At 35.6% G+C, this 13,831-nt stretch overlaps 1 protein-coding gene across 1 annotated transcript; it reads right to left on the bottom strand.

Annotated features, from left to right (window-relative positions):
- On the bottom strand, positions 1–644 carry LOC124820961 (histone H3.2). The gene has a single exon (XM_047292752.2). The coding sequence runs from the start codon at positions 547–549 to the stop codon at positions 139–141; it is 411 nt and encodes a 136-aa protein (XP_047148708.1). The 5' UTR covers positions 550–644; the 3' UTR covers positions 1–138.
- Positions 645–13,831: the final 13,187 nt, after the last annotated feature.

Consider the following 13,831-nt stretch of genomic DNA (forward strand, 5'->3'; position numbering starts at 1 on the left):
TAGCATTCAAAAGAAAATAGATTCACATTTCATATTCGACGGAAACAATTACACCATTCTTACAACCAAGCCAAATCCCAACCATAGCATTCAAAGGCAGAACCCTAACCATACCCACTAAACATTTCAACAGTCTCTTTAAGCCCTCTCGCCTCTAATTCTACGAGCGAGTTGAATATCTTTAGGCATAATGGTAACCCTCTTGGCATGAATAGCGCAGAGGTTGGTGTCCTCGAACAACCCCACAAGATAGGCTTCAGCGGCTTCTTGAAGCGCGGAAACAGCGCTACTCTGAAACCTCAAGTCAGTCTTGAAGTCCTGTGCAATTTCCCTCACAAGCCTCTGAAAAGGAAGCTTTCGGATGAGGAGCTCGGTGCTCTTCTGGTACTTTCTAATTTCCCTCAGCGCCACCGTCCCCGGACGGAACCTGTGAGGCTTCTTCACACCACCGGTGGCCGGAGCAGACTTACGGGCAGCCTTCGTCGCCAGCTGCTTACGTGGTGCCTTACCACCGGTGGACTTGCGAGCTGTCTGCTTCGTACGAGCCATGTCGAAGAGAGATTCGACTGAGAAAGTTTAGGAAATTGGGAATTTTAACCTCTGGAGAATGTGAAGGAAATTGCAGTGGATGAGTATGAAAATGAGATTTGGGATAATATTTATACACGGGAGAGAGAGAGAATGGCGCGGGAATTGTGAAAGCCTTTTCTGAAACGTGAAAAGGGAAACGCGCATCCGTTGATGGGAAGAGAAATCAACGGTTGTAAGTGCTTTAAAGTAGGAGCACTGGGATCGCGATCCGTGGCACGGAAGGTAACCAATGGGGCTTTTTCTTTTCCTATCAAAAAATTTGAGGCAAAGTTCCCGGCATCTTGTTCTTTATGTCAGAAATTACTTGGAATGTATTATTTACTTATTTTAATAAACAAACTTTAATTTCGTTATTATAATTTGTAAGTTATTAGTTATAGTTTATTTTAAAATTATTTAGAAAATTGTGTTTGGTGTTCCCTTTCATTTGAAATGTATTGTGGGAACTCTTGACAAGTGATTTGAAAATACTAATTAGCATAAATTTATGACAGTTACACTAATTGCATGCACTTAATTATTAAAATTAAAGACACAGTTGTGGAACTTTAATTAAAAAGTTTAAAGTTTTTTCAGAAGTTCAGGAACAACGAGTGATATGTGATTTGACTTAATCTAATTTGTCTCAAGACAAAATTTGAAATTTATAAAAATAACAAAATGATATTTTTATTTTGAAGCAAATAGCAAAAATATTTTAACTCAACATAGACAATAATTTTCTTTTAGGTGACCATCTTTATTTTTTACTTAACTTTCTTGTAAGAATGTTCCATTTTATGTTTTTTAAACTTTTAAACTTTACAAAAATATTTTAACTACTTAAATCAACATAAATTTAACTAACAATGGAACAAACTTATAAATAAGTATTTAATATCATTAAAAGATTCACATAAAAAAATAATTCCTTCTTAAGTCAAGATTCATTATAATTAAAACAATAATAGGCATTCTCCTTGATGTCCAATTTAATTGAATAATAAAAAAATTTTACCTTGTACACGTTGAACAAAAGACAAGAACATAGTTTACAATCTTAAAATTTAACTCAAATCTCTTGTCAAGACATGCCACGTTTGTTAAGTCTTAACACAGTACCAGAAAAAATATGATATTTTCTTTTGTTTCGTGTATTGGATGAGATGAGTTAACAATCAATCAAATTAAAGTAAAGAAAAAAATTAATTTAGATTTTCTAATGAATGTTTTCTTCCTTATGACAATCTTCTCTTATTCTTTGTGTGCATTAACTTATTACCTCCTTTTCTAAACCTCTAAATTTCAAAAAAAACACAATAATTACTTAAACCAACACAAAATTACACTAACAACATAACAAACTTACAATACAAAACCATTTGATGTTGTTGGAAGGTTTGCACCGTGAGAAATAAATAATCTCTTCTCAAGTAAAAGTTAATTACAGTAAAAAATAATAACAGAAATTCACCTTTACACTCAATCAAGATGAATAATAAGACATTCTCTAGTTTTTTCATGGCAAACAAAAGGTAATATTATAGACTGTAATCTTAAAACTCAAACCAAATCTCTTGTTATCACTAGAACATGCCACATTTGTTAGCTATTAACATGTGGTCAACAATGTGATATTTATTTCATGTCTCATAATATTGGAAAAGGTGAGTTAAAAAAGAACAGATTAAAGTCAAGTGTCTAATTTTAATTATATTTTTTAACGAGTTTTTCTTCTATTAAATAATCTGAACTTGTAATGTTTTTATTGTTAAAAAATAGGTATATTATTAAAAACTAGATATTATATATGTTATTCTCAATCATAAATGGGGAAGGAAGGATTTACTCTATATCAACTCTAAATTAATTTGAGTTATTTTATTAATTATTTTATGAAAGTTAATTCTTAAGATAGGATATTTTAGTGATTGGCTATGTAATGCAATCAAAATTTAGATTTTTATTTTTTTTCATCCCAATCAAGTAAGTTTTATAAACTTCCCACCCATATGTACTCACTTATTCTTAATCACAACAATATCAATCCCCCTCATTTCTTTCTCTTTCCATCATTACCTAAATATAAGTATACCTTGAGAGCATGGTATGACCTAACTAATTGTGTGTCACATGTGATGACATGTCTAAAATTTTTGGATATTTTTCTGAGATTGGAAGTCAGCTTATTTTAACTGAAGCTTAAATTAGGGTTTTTTAGGTTCCTTAGGTTCTTTACTTTAACCGAAACATATCACCTAAGCTGTGTGATTAGATGTATGGTTGGTGTGCAGTTCGTGAAACACGAATTCAACATTTAACTTTGGAAAAAAACCCAAAGAGAAAAAGGTTCAAGTTGGTGTTGGTCTTCTTCTAGAAGATATGTAAGTAAGGTGATTTTTTGTTTTTGTGGTAATAAAAGGAAGGATTGGCGATATAGGGTTTGACCATGTACGTAATTTACTTTTGAAATCATTGTTGTAGTGAAATGAAATCTAACAATAGAGGATTTGGTTGCACGCGAAGGAGCATTGATTCGATAATGTCACAAACATGTGGGTCCAACCCTTTTTACAACCATCTAAACACATGTAAAATGACTCAAACCTTGGTGGCAAAGTGGGTTGGGATTAATTGACCTTAATCTTGAAGGTTCCAACCTTAACTTTTAACAGTTCAACAACATAATCTTATAAACGACAATATTATTGTTCTCCCTCTCCCACTAAAGAATCCATTGTAAATTACTTTGCTTTTCCAACTTTCCAAGGAGTTATTCCAACATTGTATGACTTCTTAATTTCTTAAATGATTTGGTTGATTGTCATGTTACCCACATTTACAAATTTATCCACTAATACTTGTGCAATCAACTGTACACTTGCACTTTTATTCCCCAAAACCCTTCCACATCTGTGACGCCTGACCAAAGTCTTCACCATAAACGTATGGTTGCCTCCTACCTTGATAGCCATAATTAAAAACCACATTTCTTTTTACACACAACCTTAACTCTATTCTGGTCATTCTTTACAAATTGAACTTTTTTACCATTTATAATGTTATTTTCATTAACGCCTTTTTAAAATCTTTCAATGACAAAACTTCATCCCCAATTTAATTTTGAAGGTCTTGTTCATCTCCTCCGCTCTATACTTTGGAGACTTTCCCTATTCAAACTCACATCGTCATCATTATCTACATTTGAAGACAAATCATCAACATTGTAACCTTCATTTATGTCATGGTCTCCAACTTCTTCATTAATGATAAATGACCATTCACCAACATTGCATCTTCTCCTCATCGTTTTCTTCTTCTTCTTTTTTAATTCTACTCCACCTATCCAATGTAGGATTAATATTTATACGATCGCGTACCACTCTCTCATTCTCCATCTCAAACCTATCATCATCATTTGTCATTCTTTTTTCTTCACTCTCATCCACTTAATTTTGATTGAAGTAAATAACCCTAATATGAGCTTCAAGATAACTTTCAATTTCAAAAAAACATCTAAAAGGTGTACACATGTCATCACACGTGGCATACTGTTAGCCAACTCATACAAAAATTAACGTCATTAGTATTCGAGGACTAAATCTGATAGTTTCATCAAGGAGAGAGATGAAAATAAAACAAAGTTTGGAAGAGAGACTAAACCCAAAAATGCATGATAGATTTTGATTGAAGTAAATAACCCTTAAGAACCCTAATTTGAGCTTCAAGATAACTTTCAATTTCAGAAAAACATTTAAAAAGTGTACACATGTCATCACATGTGGCATACCGTTAGCCAAGTCATACAAAAATTAACGTCATTGGTATTCGAGGACTAAATCTGATAGTTTCATTAAGAAGAGAGATGAAAATAAAACAAAGTTTAGAAGAGAAACTAAAACCAAAAACGCATGATAGAGTGACAACCAAAAACATATTTAACCCTATAATTATTAACAAACAAACAACTTTTTATTTATTAAGAGCGTACGAGTCAAAGTGTCATGAATTTATTTTGACTTAACTCACTTTACTTTTGCCATAAAACAATTGATACATCCTAACAAACTCAAAAGATTAAAAAGCATAACCAAAGTTGGATAAATCATGTGGGGTGCACAAGTTATTGGCAAACTTTAATAGATAAAGTACATTTGAAACCTCGTGAAACGTAAAATAAACAACAATTAAAAGTTTAGTAAGATAAATATGAACATAACTATGAAATGAAAAAAGCCAAAATAAAGAGAATTGAAGAAGTTGGAATTGACCCTAAAATATAAAACTTTAGTGGATAGTCAATACAACAAAATAGTTACGTGTTTTGTCTTGTTAACAACAAATTATAGGTTTTGTTTGTAATGATAGTAAGTTTAATAGTAATGTTTTTTAATAGGCTTTAAAGTTATTGGTAGAAATCACATTTTGGGTTAAAAATTCATAAGATAATATAAAAGCATTGTTATCTCGATATAATGCACACACAACAATTAATAACATGAACATCTTGGAAGATGATGTATCGAATTTATTGACTTTGATAAGGTCGAATATGTCAATTTTCTTCCAATATGACTCATAAACTTTCTTGATTTGCTCAAACCACTTTTATTGGTTGGTTATTTTCGTTGTTAAGTCAATACAATTAAACTATGACAATCTTTAAATTGTGAAGCAAGAGATAGAAGAAAAATAATTTCTTTAAGTCATTAATGGGATGAGATCAAGGTCCTATAGAAACAAAATATTTTTCTGTAAAATAAGTAATAAATCACTATTTGAGTCACATGTAGTTCAATAATTCAACTTCAATAAGAACACAATGAGAAGAACACACGAGATGAAAAAAATAAGATGCGATAACCACGTTTTGAATAATAGATGAAAAAAGATTTTGAGAATTCATGAATTTACAAATAGAATATATAAGATGGAAAATAAGTTAAATAAACATTTACAAAAAATTGTAGAAATTTTGGTTAATGGAACTTCAACCACTTGAATTAAAAAAATAATTACTTTTTATATAATCAATTTTATGATGAAAGTTCAAAAAAGTTTGAATTTTTAGATTTCTTTTTTCTATATTACATAGTATAATCATGCATATCATTCCATGCATTGTTAATTTTTGCATTATGTCAGAACCATTAAATTCCCTAATATAGTGGAAACCAGGTGTCCGAAATTGTCAGAACTTTTAAAAGAGTGAGTGGAAGCCAGGTGTCAATGAGAGGGCATTTGAAATTCAGAAAGTGGAAGACAGGTGTCCATACCAAAATACATAAAAACAAATTAGTGTACTAAATTAGCAGACAGAAAATGTTCAAGCAAAAACTCAATCAACTCATCTTCCATACATTCATGGATTAAACTTATTCGGATGACCAAGAGACTAACTTAAATTAATTTGATTAAAGATAAGAAACTTAAATTTAATTTTACCATTTTATAACTTAGAATACAAAATCACGAATCTCAAAGATACTAAACTAGATATGAATTTAAACCAGGGATAAGATGAACATACCAGGGAGGATTTGAGTTTGAGGGTTTGGAGACGAAATGTTTTGTACTGTAATGATAAAAATCGCCCCAGCAGATTCCTATTACATTCAACAAGTTTCATTAACTTTTATGTAAGTGCCAAAACTAGAAAGCCAAAACCACATACAAAATGTTTTGAGTTATAATACAAACATCAAAAACTAGAAAGCCAAAACCAGAGACGAAATGTTTTGAGTTATAACACAAAGATCGAACATCACTAGATCGAACAAAGAACGAGAGAGCCAAAACCAGACAACCAAGATCGAACACAGTCTTACCTCGACCTCGACCTATGATCGGTCAGTGCGGGAGCGCGCCAGAGCACCTCGACCTCGCTCAACCCACAAATGCCTCGACGCCTCGACCCCTCCACCTCGACGCTCAACCACACGAACACGAAGCCAAACAGAAGAAGATGAACACAAAGCCTAAGAGGAGAAGATTGTGGTGCGGGAAAGGGTTTGAGAGAAAATTTGATGAAAGCGGGAGGAAGATTAGGGTTTAGATTTCAGAGAATTAGAGATGAGATGAATAAACGACTGAAGGCGCAGGGAGGGAATAATATGGGTTGGGTAAGTATTCTAAAAATAAAAAAAGTTTAAAAAATAATAAAAAATAGTTACCTACGGTTTTACAGATAAACCGTTGGAAATTATTGGGGTTTCCAAAACCGTCGGCAAAACCCCTCTAAAATCAATCATTTTTGTAGTGATAATAGAGTTATCACATAAGATGATACAATAGATCAATCAGCTACTAATTAATTAAAGTATTAACGGTACAATTATCCAAAATAACCATAAAATTAAAACTTTACAGAAAACGCCTAACAACCAAAAACTATTAACACAAACGAACGGTCCAAAATCAAATCTTCTCATGACCGATTAATCCTAATCTATGCTGCTGGGTCCTCTCCATCCAACGCCTGCTCCACCGAAACATCACAATCATCTGCTCACATCCACCAGATGATCATTGCAAAGAAGAAAATACTGAACGACAACATAACAACACAGAAAGTAAGGGTAAGCTAAGGTAATAATAAAAATCATTTTAACATACAATTCAAAACACACCAAACAGGTAAAATAATTAAACACAAGTAGAAAAATATATAACACATATTGATAGACCACTTTAACCGACCGTCCGGACTAGTATGAATATGTAGCTTTGGTTGTTCGTGCACTCGTGGATGTAGTAACTGGAAACCCATAAGCTGTCACACGAGGTTAACCCGTTATTACTCACCGTAGGACCCCCTCCTCGGCTAGGGCCTCCTGCTATTCTCACGACATGACTTACCCATCTCTACTTGAGACTTGGTAATCATCAGAATGTCAGGATGAACGCCGTAGATTTCGCTATCCATATTCATACTATACCAACACTCTTGCTTATCCAATCACTGAGACATTCCTCCTTGGAATTCTCTTTTCACACCATTTTAAACATCATACTTTATTTGAATTCTAATACAATAACTCATACAAGATATATCAAAGCACTCTAATAATTAAACCGAACCAAACAATGAAATCATAGTAAAGACCGAATATCATTTCATAGAACAGAACCAAACAGACAACACACAACCTTTGAGTACGACAGATCGAAAAACTCAACATAACCAAGGAATATGACCGAACGGGAAAACACTCAGAATACACAATCATGACCGAACACTCCTTTTACAAGCAATACTCGAATACTATCCTAAAACAATTAAAGAGTCCAAAGCTAGAACAACCGAACACTATTAGTTTAGATCGAACACATAAAACTTAAACCGAAAACTAAGAACTTAGACCGAATATTTAGATAAAATCAAACTCTAAGACGTGACCAAACGATCATTAACAGGTAAGGCCCATAGGAAAATTATCACCGTTAATATCGAACATCGATACAATACTAAACGATAACGCGAGACCAAACACTAGTGAGAGAACGGACTTTATAGGCAAACCGTATACTAGTACAAAGCGAACGTTATAACTAAACCGGATACTACTAAAAATCAAACGTTAATATAACCCTGAGTCCTACACAAACGGAACACGAATACAACACCAAACACTATTGTCAACACCCAATTTCGTCCGGGTGACTAAGTAATATGTCTTGTACTTTTTTATTTTATTGTATGTATTTTCATCATTTTATTTTATTTTGTATTATTATTCTTAATTCTAATTTTATTTAATTTTGTTTTGTTTTATTTCATTTTATTTAATTTTAATTTTATTTTTATTTTTATTTTATTTTACATTTTATTATTTAGAGTTATTTCGTTTTATCCTTTGTTATGTTAGTTTCTTTTTACTGTTTAAGGTTTATTTTATATAAATGTTTTTAGTTAAACGTTAACAAACAAAAATCTAAGAAAAAAAAAGGAAAGAAAAGAGAAAAATATAATGGTCAACTAAGTCCTTTTAGGAATGACAGACTTTTCTTTTCCCTATTCTCGGGCTACAGAAGCACAAGTTAAGCTTTCCTGCATAAGTTAAGCTTTCCTGCATTATGATGTTCACAGTCTGCAACCCAAATGTCCATACGCAAAGTTACAATCATACATACATAAGGGGAAGGATCTCTGATATGCTTTGAGCAATTGACCCAACTAAAACATAAAAAGAGAAAAAAGACAAACAGAAAATTAAAAAAAGGATACGCCCCTGATGATAGAGGGAAGGATCTTTGGGAGGGGAACTAGCTTCACGAGGATCCAGCTTTGGAGAGTCAAGAAGGGGGAGAGCCTGGCTACACAACGTTGGACTCTTCCTCATCTCCACCTTCAACCATAATCCACTCTGATTACCACAGCCAAAGGCAGAAATCTTAGACTCCCCTGACATCCAACACCAAGCCCCATTCACCTTTGTTACAACATCCATCATTCACTTACAAACAAAAAAAAAAACAAAAAAAAGAAAACCGCAAGGAAAGGGGTTTCATCTTAAGCACGAAGCAAACAGTACAGAGAAAGGAGCTCCAAGAGGTAGGCTGGCTGCATCTCATTTATAATCGTTGTTAGAATAGCTTTATGCTCTGCTTGTGTGTGATTGTTGCTTGAATATTCCAAACCGTGTATATATCATGGTCATCTTCTCTTCTCCATCTCTTCTCCACTCTGTTCGACACCTGAAATACAAAGAATAAACCATTTACTCATCTTCCGATTCCAAAGTTTCTTCCATTCCCTCACACAATTCAATGCTAGATTAAGAAACAAATTTACCACTACTCTCTTCAGCCACCATTGGCAATGAAGTTCTACTTTGTTGTAAAGACCCAACCCATCGTTCAAGCTTCCTTTTCATCTCCAATCAACACCGAAGAATTTGAATCCTTGAGCAGGAAACACATATACAACAGAAACCAGAAAACCCATACATAGAACCCCAAAACTCGTCTCGGCAAGCCTCAGTGGAATCAATAGAGATAGGGAGAGAAAGGAGTCACGGGTCAGTGACGGAGGCTGGGGATTGCAGCGGTTCAGGTGCGAGAAGGGTCGAACCGTGGAGGCATTGGTGGCGACTGGATTCGATCGTGGCGGCAAGGACGTGACGTGAAGGAGCACGACACTTCTCTCTCTCGCGAGGAAGAGGATTAGAGGAGAGAATCTGGCGCGGTGACCAGCAACGACCCCGGCGGCGAGCTGCATCACTGGCGCGACCTTGGCTCACGGCTTGCGGTGGGTGGCCTCACCGGGGGTGGCGTTGGCGTGGCGCGGAGAGGCGAGAGTTTCTCTCTCGCGCGCGAAGAAGCGGAGAAGAAAACGAGAGAGAAGCAGTGGCGTGGTGGCTGGTTCGCAGAGGTATTGGCGCGGAGACTGTCACCGGTGGCAGCGGCGACGAGGATACAAGGCGGAAGGCGAGTGTGGTCTCCCCTCGCGCACCGCGGTGGCGTTTGGACGGAGGTTGGCAGGTGGTCGGAGAACGGTGGGGTGAACGCCTTTGGCTTCTCCTGCTCAGAGAGAAAGAGACCCTTGGTCTCAGTGGCGGTAAAATGGTGTGATGAGAAGAATGGGAGAACCCCTAAGGGTTTCCTGAGCTGAAGAATGGAAAGGCCTTGGGCCTGTTTTTTTCTTTTCATCGACCCAACTCTCTATAATAAACCAAAAACATATAAAACCGAATTTCTTTCCTGCGCACTCCCACTTTTCACCCGCGCACCCCCATACACCCCCGGGCCAGTGCTGGGCCAAGCCCAAGAATAATTTTCTCCCGCAGTCCCTGTTTCTCACTTTCACACCCCCTTTCCGTTTGGGTTTAGGCCCAATCTGTAAATAAAATTAAAAAATAGTTTAGACACCCCATTTTCTCATTTGGACACCCCTATTTGTTTTGTTTTTTGTTTTGTTTTTATTACTTATTTATTTATTTGTTTTTTTTATTTATTTATCTTATTCTATTTGATTTTTTTTTTCTTCTTCTTTCTTTCTATTATTTTTATTGTTGTTCTTATTTGTTGTTATTTTATTTATTTATTCTAAACATCTATTTATTTTAAAATATATATTTAATAATACATAAAAAATAAAAAAAATATTTATATATATACTAAATTTACAAAAAAAAAATGTTTTAAAGGTTTAAGCACACGCGTGACCGCTCGCGTTGTCCTTGTGCTAGAAACCTCTTCTTTAATAAAATTACAAAAATACGTCTAAAGGTTAAGGCACACGTGTGACCGCTCGCGTCGTCCTTGTGCTAAAAACCTTTTCTTCTTTCTTATAAAATTACAAAAAAATACGTTTAAAGGTTTAAGCACACGTGTGACCGCTCGCGTCGTCCTTGTGCTAAAAACCTTTTCTTCTTCCTTATAAAATTACAAAAAATACGTTTTAAAGGTTAAGCACACGTGTGACCGCTCGCGTCGTCCTTGTGCTAAAACCTTTTCTTCTTTCTTATAAAATTACAAAAAATACGTTTAAAGGTTTAAGCACACGTGTGACCGCTCGCGTCGTCCTTGTGCTAAAAACCTTTTCTTCTTCCTTATAAAATTACAAAAAATACGTTTTAAAGGTTAAGCACACGTGTGACCGCTCGCGTCGTCCTTGTGCTAAAACCTTTTCTTCTTTCTTAAATAAAATTACAAAAAATATTTTAAAGGTTGAGCACACGTGTGATCGCACGCATCGTCCTTGTGCTAAATACCTTTTCCGTTTATTTTATAAAAATATCAAAAAATATAAAATTTTCAAAAACTAAAAACATCAACAATTTCAAAGCAACAGACAATTTCTAGCCAGAACTACGTGATCCTTGATTCTCCATTAAGAGTGGAGATACGTAGGAGCAAGGTTCGTCCTTGTCAGGTTCACTTCCCAAAAATCCAAAATCATTTCAAAACAAATTTTCAAACAATTTCCAAACAAACTTCTCAAACAGTTTCAAAAGAACTACGTAACCCTGATTTCTCATTCTGAATGAGAATACGTAGGAGCAAGGTCAATCCTTGTCGGGCCCAAAAAACTAAAAAATGTATTTTTTCTCTTTAGAGTTTTATCATAGGGCATAGTTAAACATTTTGAAAACCACATCATATTCGCGTATTTAGTTAAAGGTACTGCCTTAGGGCAGGCGTTGTAGGGTGTTAATACCTTCCCTACACGTAACCGACTCCCGAACCCAGAATCTGGTTTTTCCTAGACCATGCCTTATCATTTTATGGTTTTTCCGTAGTTTTCCAGAATAAACTATGGTGGCGACTCCAAATCTCTTTTTCTAAACCCGTTTCTTTTCTTGGATCGTCGTCCCGTCGCGAATTCCGGTTGCGACAGATGGCGACTCCACTGGGGAAGTTAGAGAGTCAAGCCATTTAATTAGATGCGCGAATTCGATGTGGTTTTGCTTTATGTTTTTCTTCCTTTCTTTTTTATCTATGTTTGATATTTTGGAATAATTGCATGTGAGTTCTTCTGCTTGTTTCTTTAGGTTTGAAATAATTGTGGGATATTGAATTCTAGAATAGATAACATGCTTATATCTGTCTGGGAGAATTTTCTGGTTGTTTTGCAGGTGGGGGTTTGGGTATGCATTGCATTCTCCCTTCACACACGCACATTATGCATATCATGAGTGGGGCCCTATACCCGGGTCTGAGTGTAACTTAGAAATAGAGGGGTTGTGTAGCGGTGCCATTTGGGACATACTTCCTGTTTGGCTATCGTGAGAACCCCAGCTAGAGTCTGTTCTCTTCATTTGTGTTTTTACATCTAGTTGATTACTCGACTGTTGTGGAGATGCTGTGAAGGGGGCCATAGCTCTAGTGACCATTGACCTTTAGGCTCAGGGAACCATCCTTGTGAGATTGCATATACTTAACCTTGAATCTTAAGTGTTGGACCTTCTATAGGGCACAAAGGGAGATGTGTGCAATTTTCATAACCCTCATGTTTGCTTAAAAAAAATCACGCACCTTGAATATATAATCATATCTCTTTATACATTTTTTTTTTCTTCTTTCTTCTTTTTGCCTTCTTTCTTTTTAGCTCGTGTTTTTTATGGTCTTGTCACACTTTGTGGATTATAGTCGAGAAATTATAAATTTGTGACTAAGCCTTTAAGATAAAATGGAAATTAACATGAGATCTGAAGTCAAGGGGGGTTCAAGTTCAGACATTTTAAAGGAAATGTTAGCCATTGAAGTAAAGGAGGGTAATATGGATGGCCTGAGAGAACTGCTGAAGAAAATGAAGACAACCCCAAAAGAATGCATTCAGGAAGGAGTATGGGAATCTGTTGAGCCTGTTAAAGGTGAAAGTTCAAACACGGCCATTACTATTTTAACCCAGTACTATGAATCACCACTGAGATGTTTCACTTTCTGGGATTTCCAATTGGTGCCTATGGTAGAAGAATTCGAGCAAATTTTAGATATACCTCTTGAAGGAAAAATTCCCTACAACTACCTTGGGCAGTATATCCCTATCTTACAGATAGCGAGGATAATGAAAGTTCACCCTATGCAGTTGGAAAGTGAGGTCACAATCAAGGGTAAAGTGAGGGGCCTTCCTCAGGGGTACCTGGAGCAGTACTTGCATCATTTGGCTGAAGAGGAAAAGTGGAAAACATTTATGGATGTATTAGCTCTTGTCCTCTATCGTGTCATACTTTTTCCAACGTCAAGAATTTCATCGACTACGCCGCCATGAATGCATTTGTGGGATATAAAGAGCGTTATGAGAATCCAATCACTGTTATCCTAGTTGAAGTTTATGGGACCCTTCATCGTTGATATGAGCTAAAGGACAGGAAATGTTGTGTTGCTTACCGGTGGTGCATGCATGGTTCATCTCTCGGATGAGTAAGGGAGCCTTGAATGCCACGTGTCCTATGGAGGAGCTACTGCGATGTAAACCAGAAGGGAAATAGGCAAATGAATGAACACAGCTCTTTGTAGGCTTAGAGGAGGAAAAGTTTAAAAGGCATGTTTTCTTGGCAGCAAAGATCGCGTATCATACACCATTGCAGAAATTATCCTGATGTCTCCCTCACGGATATCCGGTGTTGTGTATTGATTACATCCATGTGTCAGCAAAAAAAAAAAAAAACTTTTGGGTATCCTGTGAGAGGAATGCCAACGCCTGCATCTCTTGCCGCATTGTAGATCTTATGAGGAATGAATCTTTGCTGAAAAGCTTCATCAAGTTAGGGACGCTTGGGGCAATGTTCTTCGCTTCAAGAGAGGCCCAAGATCA

The sequence above is a fragment of the Vigna umbellata genome, chromosome 4 (genome assembly GCF_029865625.1).
Source record: "Vigna umbellata cultivar VRB3 chromosome 4, Vumbellata_1.0, whole genome shotgun sequence".
NCBI classification, from domain to species: domain Eukaryota; kingdom Viridiplantae; phylum Streptophyta; class Magnoliopsida; order Fabales; family Fabaceae; genus Vigna; species Vigna umbellata.

Coding starts and splice junctions, on each gene's coding strand:
- LOC124820961 (XM_047292752.2), bottom strand. CDS start 549: ATGGCTCGTACGAAGCAGACAGCTCGCAAGTCCACCGGTGGTAAGGCA.